An 11,596-nucleotide genomic window follows, 5' to 3' on the forward strand; every position below is an offset into this window, starting at 1 on the left:
TTTTGTTGTTGTCTTGTAACAAATTGGTGATTGAAGATGATGATGAGAGTCGAACAACAGCAGGCAGGTAAGAAGAGAAGGAAGTTCCTCAAATGAAGTCACATCAAGTCCTTTCAATTAAAGTAGATGGATTATAATAAATAAATAAATTCAAATTAATCAGAACCTTCCTTTTCCCTTTCCTTTTCCTTTTCCTTTTCCTTAAACTTGGTATATAGTCAATTAAAAATTTAAAATTGATAAGAAATATAAGCAATAGCATGGGTATTTTTCTGAAATTTTATTTAATGCGTTTAAACTTTAAACTAATATTATTGACCAAGTGATGATGTGACTAATCTCAGAATGCCTATGCCTATAAACTAATAAACGACGTCGTATGAAATCGGCTCTTGTATTGTCTAGGCATGATGTTTACGGCACGCTGGAGCCGGCTAAAAGTAACCGGGGAATAAATGGAACGGTAACAAAGATTATAGGATTCCTAAATAAAATACTCCACTATTCGTTTCCCTCTTTCAAGGGAAAAAACCAGACGCTTCTCCAAGTTCTCGTCTCGACTCGACTCGACTCGACTCATTACAACCCATACGCCCGATTAACTAGATCTACGGCACTAATGTCGATTTCGACAACTTTCGTCTCCATAATTCCCCTGAATGTCAAGGAGAACAAGGCCTATCCATGATCGATGTTACCCCCTTTGGATATCTCAAGGTTCTAGGGTGTCCTCCCCAATGATCAATCCTTGTTTGGGTAACTTTCTCTTCTGTTTGATTTCTTTCTTTTAACCATGAAATGGAAGGGCTTGCTCGTGTTGACTTTAATTACGGCTTCCTCCCCAAGAATCAATCCTTCTTTCGGTAACTTTCTTTTGGGTATGATTTTTTTTTAATCGGGGAACGCTTGCTTCTGTTGGCTGTGATTAGGGTTTCCCACCCAAAAATCAATGCTTCTTTCGCTAACTTTTTTTGGGTATGATTTCTCTTAACCGGGGAAGGGTTTGCTGGTGTTGCCTGTGATTAGGGCTTCCTACCCAGAAATCAATCCTTCTTTCGGTAACTTTCTTTTCGGTCTGACTTCTTTTAACTGAGAAAGGGCTTGCTTGTGTTGGCTGTAATTTTAGGGCTTGTATGCTCCGGGGAAGGGGTTGCTTTTCTAGGTTTTCTGATCTCAAATTGGGATATTTGTTACTTGAGGAGAATTGCTTGGTTTATTTAATTATTGCAGCTTTTTTCGGCTTGCCTTGTCTGGAGCATTCTATGTCAGAAGCGTAACATCAGGTTGGGTATTATCCATCAAGGATAAGGTTTTCCAAATGTGTGGATTTCAATTTTCAAATCAGGTAACTAAACTTGAAGTTGTTCGCCTATCAGTTGATTTGATGGTTTTTTCTGTCTATATTTTGACTATCATAAAGCAATACGAATCATATGACCACCTCAGAGTATTATCGCTGTAGCAAAAAAAAATCTTGACGTAGTGCGTTGCATGTAGTCAGTAATATAGCTCCAAGGAATATAACGAGAAAGGATCAATGTTTTGTAGTTAAATAAACTGGAAATTGCATTTGCGGCTTTTACGGTTAAGTACATAATTGATTGCATCCATCATTCAGTTCTTAGCTTGCGGGTTTTTTGCTCTAGTTACTTGTTTACTTGATGGATACTCGGGTTTTTACCTTGTGGCATTTACCTCAAGTTCCTAAGTTAGTTGATGTGCTCTTGAGATTGTACCTATCAGATTTTACAAACGTTGGTTTTGGATGAACATTTTCAAATTGAAATTGCTTTCGGCACCTTGCGGCTTTTAATGTTGAGCACATAATTGACTTCATGCGTCCTTGAGTTCTTAGCTTGCGGGTTTATGCTCGAGTTATTTGTTTACTTAATGGATACTCGGGTATTTACCATGCGGCATTTATATCAAGTTCCTAAGTTAGTTTATGTGCTCTTGAGTTTATACTTGTCGGCTTTTACAAACATTGGTTTTTGCTGAAAATTTTCAAATCGAAATTGCTTTCGGCACCTTGCGGCTTTTACTGTTAAGTATCATATGTCCTTGAGTTCTTAGCTTGCGGGTTTTTGCTCGATTTACTTGTTTATTTGATGGATACTTGGGTTTCTACCTTGTGGCATTTACCTCAAGTTCCTAAGTTAGTTGATGTGCCCTTGAGATTCTACCTATCGGCTTTTACAAACATTGGTTTCTCTCTCTCTCTCCCTCCAATTTTCCAGTGCCTGTACAATAGCTTGACCCATCCAACTACCATCTCATATCCCATTAATGACCATCAAAGCTTCAGAACTTACTCTCTGAAAGGGTGGTCGTCGAATCCACTTTGGTGTTCATGTGCAATTACCAATGTACATGAAACTGCAGATATAGGAGGAAGTTGTCTTCCATGTTTTTTACGCCTAGAATTTGTGTCCTGCTGAAAGTAGTTGCAGGTCTTACACAAATAGACAACTGTCAACTCCCTTTGTCATCCGCGGACAGATTCAATTATTCATCAGTAATCTAGATGTATTTGCAATCAGCCCACAAACTTCATGGGCACCTATCATACACATGCTTACAATAAAGCCCCCATGATCCCCTTCCGAAACCGTAAAAACTCGGGAGGTCATGAGTTCAATTTCAGTGAGAGCCATACCCTTGCAATTATGTGCTATGCTGTGGATTCTTGTTCGCAGTTTTTTTTTTTTTTTTTTTGATAAGCTTGTTCTCAGTTTCTTGAGTTTATTTCACAGTAGCAGGTTTTGATTACAGGGTCAAGTAATGTTTACTTTTGAGTGAATTAACAGTATCCCGGATGAGCCTGCGCTTGACCCAGATTGATTACAGGGTCATGTAATGTGTGTTGGGTAGGTGGTTGGATTAACAATTAACCATCCCCCAACTGTCATTCTCATATCCTTTTATTCTCTCTGTGTGTCATCCCTCTGAATTTTCACCAAATTCCAATGTTTCCATCAAAGCACCTTTCCATAGACCAAATGGGAGGGAGGATAACCTCTCATTGGGTTTTATCGTATGTTGTTTCAAGTTAGTATCCAAACAGTCCTCTTCCACGCCAAAATATAAATATTAGTGTTTCACCATTCTCATTTCTCAAAGGTGAAATTGGTTACATCTCATTTGGTAAGTGTTGACGCCAAACAGGAAAGCGCTTAGCCATTGATATTCAATGGTAATATCATCAGTAATCAGCCCGCAAACTTCATGGGCACCTTCCATTCCATATAGTGACACGCTTTCGATAAAACCCCATGATCCCCCCCTTCAAGCCCCCTATTTCATTATGGAACTCGGAGGTCTTGAGTTCAATTTCATTGAGAGAAATACCCTTGTTATCTCTGCTCTGGTGCTGCTTAGCTATATTTGATTCTGGATATGACAACTGGTAAATTTATTTATGATATTGCTTGGTTTTGCAAAGTCTGAGTATGCCATTCCTCTTATCAGCTCTCTGTGCTGTTGCTTTGCCCGATTTTACTGATTATTATGTTATTAGCTGTTAGATACTTAGATTAGGTAGGTCTGCGCTGCTGGGCATAAATATGATTTATGTGTTGTAATTTTCTGAATTTTTATAGTAATTAATTAATATGCCTAAAACCGAGCGCTGGAGGATTGGAATCGTCATCAAGCCAAGCCACCATTGCGATGAGTAAAAGTAGAACTGGTGAAGGGAATGCTATGAGAAGCAACTTTGGAGCGGCTCATTTGATCAGCCCAGATGTTTTCCAATTGTTAGATTTTCTTTCCAGCTATTATTGATCGTCTCTGGCTTCTAAGAAATCCCAGTCTTCGAGGGAGACGGGGATGTTGCGTTGGATCCAATAATCACAATCAGGGACTCTCTCTCTAATCACAATCAAAGCTTCAGAACTTATTACTCTCTGCAAGGGTGGTCGTCGAATCCACTTTGGTGTTCGTGTGCAATTACCAATGAACATGAAACTGCAGGTATAAATGTCCTACTGAAAGTAGTTGCAGGTCATACACAGAGTCATAGACAAACTCGTCTGAACTCCCTTGTCATTCGCCGACAGATTCGACTGGAAGATATAGTCATCAGTAATATAGATTTATTGCAATCAGCCCACAAACTTCATGGGCACCTTTCATACACATGCTTACAATAAAGCCCAGCCCATGATCCCCTGCAAGCCCCTTTTCATTCTAAAACCACTGTAAAAAGTTGAGACGTCCTGAGTTCAATGTCAGTGAGAGCACTACCCTCGTGACCATTCACTATGTTTAGGTTCAACTTACATTGTCGTCAAAGGGGGAAATACGAGTTGGATGGCCCAAATTTTGATTAGAGGGTCATGTAATGTTTACGTTTGAGTGTCTTAGCAGTATCCCGGATCAGATGAGGCTTATTATCTGCAAGGGTAGTCGTCAAATCCACATTGCCATCGCGATTTCATTTCATTTCATTTAAAACTCCCAAGTCCAAGTGTTAGCATGCATTTCTTCTTCAGCACCATGAATGGATATCCACAAGCACCATGACCTTTTGTGAACGTCACACAACACATGCAACCACGTGTGTCAAGTGACATATGGGCCCAGCCCAACATTGAAGTCCAACTTTTCTTTTTTATTTAAATTTTCTTTTTGTATTGTCACCAGGACAAGGAATCAAATGTGAATATGCGTGCCGCAGGTTTCATTTATAGCAGCAGCAGCAACACCACCACCACCACCACATCCACATGCATGTGGGCAACCCAAAACCCTCCATTTTTGTGCTCTCTTATTTTGGGTCCAATCCAACACCAAGTTCCTCGACCCTCAATTAGATCCTGCTCCGATTTTGACAGCTCACAGGTCGGTTGCTTTCATTTTGTCGTTTCTTGCCTTGCTTGCTACTCATAACTCTCTATTAAATCTTCTATATTCAATGGATCCAAAACCCTACTTAAAATCTTCGGTTTGCTGGGGTTTTGTTTTTGGATACATATTGGGCTGATAGTAATATATCAAACACCCACCCATGACCCAACACTTTTTTTCATGCTTTTAATCGGTCAAACCCAAATTTCTTTGTTAATATTGTACATAATCCTAAAATGGCTAATAGTGAATTGGACCTCATGACATCAACTTTGTTTGGAGTTTGTGGAGAGAATCAAGGATCAGCACAAGAATATTTTATATGGGGGGTAACAATGACATGCCATGTAAGACAGAAGCTGCCAAGTGGCAGCAATTAAGTGTGACATCCTGTACCAATCAGAATAAGAGAAAACGTGGTGTTTTGACCCCCACCCCCCAAGTCCCTAACAGGTGTTACCATATTACAGGAATGAAAGGGTACGACCACTTCATAGCTATACCCTCTTAACCTCTTCTCATTCTTGGAGGGTTGTGTTGTCAGTTCACAGTTGTTGTGTGCAAAGACTTCAAATTTTCATGTGAATCGTACAAGTGAATCAATTTATTGCCCTACACACAGTTATATGAGTGGAATCTAAAAGACCCTTGTGGGGGGAAAAAAAAACAAGGAAAAAAGTGAATCTAAAATACTTATTTTATTTTACAAAAAGTTTCTCACTCACTCACTCTCAATGAAGGCACATGGCTGCATGTGAGATTATGCAGGCATGCACAAATCAAATGGGGGAAAAAAAAAGTAGCCAAATAATTCCATTTGTCATTTGGGGGGGGGAGCCTACAGAAAGAAAGAGAAGCAATTGAGTAGTCCTTATCCCAACCAACTAAATTTTCATCAAATACAAGATGATATTCAAACCAAAAATAGAGATGAATGTCTTAAACATGATATTCCACTACCATTCCAAAATAGTGGGGTTGTTTCAAACCTACTTCTTCTTCATGCTATTCCTTTTTCTTCTTGGAAGAAGATATTCAAATGCTAACTAAATAAGCTAGAAAGTAGAAACATATTTATCATCTCATTATTAAACGGCATGTGAATCTTTTGATAGGATTCACAGTTCACACTCACATGCAACCCAATAAGGCTGTGGGCCTTACAGGCTTTGTAGGCCCCTCGATGCACATGTTGTGAGGCTGTTTTGTGCAGCCCATCCCACATGACATGAATGAAACTTTAGAGCTTTTGTGTTGTGGGGTTATTTACCCACATCACTAAATCTCTCTCCCTCACCCCACTTTTGTACCTCTCATATCTCCTTAAATCTTCCTACTTCACAAAAACATCCCATTACCTAAAAAAGTACTTGTCATAAATTTATAGTGATTTTGCAACCACTCATGTGATAATCTAGCTGGTAAATCTCTCTAGTGTCAAACCCTAAGGATTAGGAGGTCATCAATTCGATTTCCACTAAGAACAATACCCTTACGACCATGAGTTGAACTTTTATCCAATTTATCTTGTTGTCAAAAAACTTGTGTATGCGTGAGATTGAGGACCCGAATTCAAAGTTATTTATTGATTTATCAACTCCACACAAGATGTATAATACACAAATTCTATCCTATGATGAACATTAATATAACCCTTATTTCACTACAAAATTTAAGATTTCATATATTTTAAGATCCATTGTTTTCAAAATATTAAACTAAACTTATTAATTAAACATAAGTTAATAACACATCCAATTCAATTAAAACATAAATTTTAACAATCTCAGAAAAATAAAATCAAAAAATTTAAGCACCAAGAGAAAAGAAAGAAGTCATGTATACAATAGAATAGTAAAAATACATGAACTAAAAATAAAGAAGGGAAAAAAAAAAACGAAGTTAATAGAAAATAAATAACACCTTTCGTAAGGGAGTCGTGGCTTAACCATCAGCGTTCAACGGCGCGCCGGAGAGAATCTGAGTGAGACTGGTCATGGCTCGCACCTGCATCTCCAAAGCCGCAATATAATCGCTGGCTTCATCTAGAAGACTCGTAAACGACAATTTCCGGCAACCCGGAACCAACCGCCCAAGGACCTTCACTTTCCTCTCTGCAGCCGGTAACTTCCTCTTCACTCCCGCCAACTCCTCCTTCCCCTTCAACCGGCATTCGCCAATCACTCTCGCGCGCCTTCGCTTCCTAACCCTCAACCTACCCATTCGACTCGCCAGAATTGCCCGACTCCACCGAGTCGTGCCCTTAGCGGAAGTGGCCAGTACTCGGTCTGCCGTTTCCCTTATCTCTCGGCCTCTGGATGTCTTCGCCGTCGGTGTAGTTCCTCGTCGAGTTCTCCGAAGAGCCTCCAGAAGCTTCTCGGAGTAGATCTGCTGGTCTCTCTGCGTCCTCCACCTTCTCTTTAACAGTTTGTTCCCGTCGTTGTTGTGATCGTCATCGAGTTTTCTCCGCTTCTTCCGCTGATGATTCGATTCCAGGTCTGCGATCATCGATTCCATAACTTGATTGAAAAATCTACACAAATATAAAATCGAAATTGATTAGCTCTTCATAAGATTATGCACAGACACGACTATGTTATAAACAGAAATCCAAATCTCAATAATGAGAATGATGAGAGAATGAATTGTTCGAGAAATATATGATAATACCTCGAGAAATAGATGGAACACCAGCAATAGCAGGTTGTGCGTTGGAATCGATACAATATGCAGTGGTTGTGGCGGCGGTGATTGGAGGAAATAGGGAGAGTTTTAAAATGGTAGTGGTGGTGGTGTGAGTGGGATGGTGGTTATAAGATGTGCAGAGAGGGAGGTTGAAGACTTTTAAAAGCAATTCACGGGAAACCACGCGTCCTATGACTCCTATCTTTGTTCACATTTATTGGGCTGGGCTGGGCTGGACTGGACTGCTTCTTCTTTCTCTATAAATAAAAATAATTAACTACTTCCATTTTTATTATTTACAATAGGAATTTCAGTTATCTAAATTGTTGATTTATACACATAATATTTCATGTGCATCATGTGGAGATGTGTGTAGCCTAGGAATTTACTTGAATTCTATGAGTCCAACTCAATAATTGGGATATAAATTGCTATAATTTTTATCATTTTCATTTTATTTGATTTTTCGTTTTAGCTCCCACATGATGCTTTTTTACATTTTTTTTAAAAAATAATTGAGAACAAGTTTGGGATTGGACTAAACTCGAGTTATTAGGCCCATGCGCGTAGAATTTTCCCGCCTGATAATAAAGTAAGTTGGGTCAAAGTCAGCACGTGACTACAAGGGTTACTCTCAAGCGGGAAACGAACTTAGAATCTCCCCAATTTATAAGTAAAAAATCTTGACATGTGAATTTAATTGATATTCAGTTATTTTTACTTTGTTTTCACTCCCAACCAAATTATGCTTTTTTTTTTCTTTTCTTTTTTTTACAGTTTAGAGGTAAAAGCCTGACATGTGGATATATGAAGGATCGTGTGTTTCCCCTGCTATATATTCATGGTGGAGGAACAATGAAAGCCTAGTTTAAACCTTATGCTAATGAATTGTTTGTGTGATGATTTTGTCTAATTGAAATTGCAACCTTATATATGGTTTTATATATTTGAAGATGGTTTTTTGTTGTTGAGGTAAGATATATAGTGGATTGCATCATGCATGAGGAGGGCACCAACCATTCTGATTGTTTAAAGGAGTTAATTTACTTATAATTAAAAACTCAACTTGGCAATTTTTTGAGTTTATTTTAATTCATTCATTTTCAAACTTTGATATTTTGCATGTGAGAGGTTTGTTGATTTTTTTTTTCAAACAGGGAGAGGAGATTCGAACCTGATCACCAGGTGATATATATCATTCTTACCACTCTAACTAGGGTTGAATAATCTTATGTGATTCTCAAGATTTGTGGAGAGATATTTATGGAAACTTTTGATATACATATAAAATGAATTGAAAGCATAATTTGTTTAAATTAATTTTTATTATGAAAGAAAAAAGAGCTGAAGTTGTGAGGATAATGAGGAAGAAAAAAGAAGACATTCCTAAACATTACCTCTTCAAGCAACCAACAGACTACGCATTTCTTATCTAAGCAATATCTCTAACCACAAAGTTTAAGGCAGGCATAGAATCTAATCAACCCTTTAATTATACTTATGTTTAAGGGTCACATAAAGGTAATCTTAAGGTGGAGTGTAGCCTTCAATCATGTCAACTTACTTGCACACAAAGACAGAAAATTAATTAATTGCTTTTTATCAAGATTAATTAGGTCAACTAAAATGGCTATAGAACCATCTCTCTAGTGCAAATGTAATAATTTGTGAAGAGACTTTCAAAGTTGTTTGTTGATTTTCATGTGTTTAAGCATACTTTTTCTTACCTAGTTGATACACATTGGATCATGTTAAATGTGCCCATTTTTTAAATTACTTATAGGATAATGTTAGCTTTTCCACCAAACACATGGAGGTAGAAAGATGGCCCAACTTGTCAAGACAGAAACTCCACATCTGTATCCCGTAATTCAGTTGGATAAATGGTTTATAAGTAAAATTCAACTCCTCTCACATTAATGATGTGTTTGAGAGTAAATCCGATGTATTCACATAGAATCGAAGCCCAAAGATGATAATATCTCATGTGAATTTAATGCATAAGATGCTCTTTCAAACTTAGAGATCTTAAAATATAAAACATATAGTGGTAGCATGTACACGTTGTTTAATTATAAGCACAAATAAGCATGTAACAGCATCTGTCTCCTTATCTTGTATTGCAAGGCCTGTCCATATATATATATGATTTGCTTTGCCATTGCCCCTCTTAACTCTTATTATTGATCAATTCGTTTTCTGTTTTGCTTTTGAGCTAATTATTTTATTGCTAATTTTTTGTTGATGATGTGGGACTTGATCATTGGATAACAAAAGCAAGAGTTGTCTTCCACTAATTGGCCTGGTTGCTGTTGTGGGTCTTTGAGGAATTTTGTTTTTATTGTGAGTAATGATTAGTGGCTGATGCATGCACATAGAGATGAAAAAAAGGATAGAGAAAAAGAAGGGAATGTGGTTGTTTTCATGGCACTTTCTATCATCACTGGTTTTGTTATTTTTTTTTTATTTTTTTTTTATTTATGTGTTAAAAGAGGGTTGTGGACATGTTTGCTCCACATTTTCCCCCCCATATCCCTATTTGCCATTCATGCATGTTCTTTACCATCTATTTTGCAGTGATTGAATGCTTGTACTTGACAAATGTTTGAGTAAGAAAAGACTTATAATTGATTAGGATGAGGTGAAAATAATAGTGTTAAAAGTTTTCCATGTCAAAGAATTAAATATTGATTTGATGTTACAATGCTCCTCTTTTATATCCTGTCTTTGAGATCTCTACAGTTCAGTACATTGAACTTGAGCCTTCTTCTTCACCTTCTTCTCCATCTACATCATCAACATTGAAAAGTAAACTTCAAACATGTTTTTTTTAATGGAAAGCCACCACAAATAACATATATAATAATATATTATTAACATATATAGATAATTTCAATTTTTAACCATCAACAACGCGTTTTTTTGAATGACAAAATCCCGTAATAACTCCGTACGTAGTTAAGCGCGCTTCTGAGAGGGCACTACTAGGATGAATGATTTTCTTGGAAGGCAAAGTCGTACGGTCCGATGTATCCACGAAAACCGAACAACCCAAAATTGATAATATTATTGGATTGGAAATTCTAATATATATATGTTTGGTGATTTTTAATGGGCAGGAAGCAAGATCTGAAAGAATCATATTAGTCCCATTACCTGTGACTTTCTGGCTTTGCTTCCTTGCTTGAGACAGTCTTCAATGTTACACACTCACAAGAGCATGAGTTTGTAATAAAATATCATAATGAACCAAATGGTCCTGCGGAGATCACTCAGACCAATTTTATGATCTTTCATTTTCAAAGTTATCCTAGATACAAATTGGGTTTTACTCTCAGATCACAGGGTGTCAACACAGGGCAAGTTTGTCCCCTGTCATAGATTTGTTCTCTGGATTCTTTGATTCTTCTGTTTGGAATGCAAAGAATAAATTACTGTCACCACTGCAGATTTCAAGTTATCTCAGTCAGAAAGAAATAAAAAATAGTATATGATTTACGAACGACTATTGTAATACCAGATTACATGGTCCAATACCCTTAATAATTAGTGAGCAATTTGGCTTCTCTGATTGACCAATTAGCGACACATTCAATTCTCCAATAATATTCCCACTTCTCCATAAGAAGCAACCAACCAATCAGGTTTCTTTGGTGTTTCTATTTTTAAAACCGAGAACGACATTATGGTGTTTCTCTATATAGGTCGTCAAGGAAAAAAGTTTAAGCTCGGCCGAACAAGTCGCATTCATAATCTACCAACAAACATATAAGTTGGGCCAAGGTCCATTATGAAACAAAACAGAAATAAGTCGAACCACGAAAACTTCACGCGCATACGCCTTTAACCGCAACAGATAACCAGCTATACTATCCCAGTTAGATTGAGGTTTGTTTAGGTGCCTCTCACCGATTAAAGTATTGTATAAATCAACCCCAATAACTGGATATGATAGATTAATTAAAAACTCTTGTGATTACCTATATAGGAGTAGGACAAACAACTTTTGGATAACGTTGCTCCCTAACATGGGTTTTGAATTAAATAAGAGACCATCTTGTCA

General features: G+C 37.4%; 1 protein-coding gene and 1 long non-coding RNA gene across 2 annotated transcripts; one reads left to right on the top strand and one right to left on the bottom strand.

Moving 5' to 3' along the window:
* Positions 1–549: 549 nt before the first annotated feature.
* Positions 550–2,539, top strand: LOC120009437. The gene is made up of 2 exons (XR_005470695.1): positions 550–756; positions 1,231–2,539. It is a non-coding gene; the product is annotated as an uncharacterized LOC120009437 (long non-coding RNA).
* Positions 2,540–6,590: 4,051 nt separating this feature from the next.
* On the bottom strand, positions 6,591–7,655 carry LOC120009436 (transcription factor bHLH149). The gene is made up of 2 exons (XM_038860039.1): positions 7,519–7,655; positions 6,591–7,381 (listed from the first exon to the last, which is right to left on the bottom strand). The coding sequence occupies exon 2, from the start codon at positions 7,363–7,365 to the stop codon at positions 6,793–6,795; it is 573 nt and encodes a 190-aa protein (XP_038715967.1). The 5' UTR covers positions 7,366–7,381; positions 7,519–7,655; the 3' UTR covers positions 6,591–6,792.
* Between the last annotated feature and the right edge of the window lie 3,941 nt (positions 7,656–11,596).

Source organism: Tripterygium wilfordii, chromosome 11 (assembly GCF_013401445.1).
Source record: "Tripterygium wilfordii isolate XIE 37 chromosome 11, ASM1340144v1, whole genome shotgun sequence".
NCBI lineage: Eukaryota > Viridiplantae > Streptophyta > Magnoliopsida > Celastrales > Celastraceae > Tripterygium > Tripterygium wilfordii.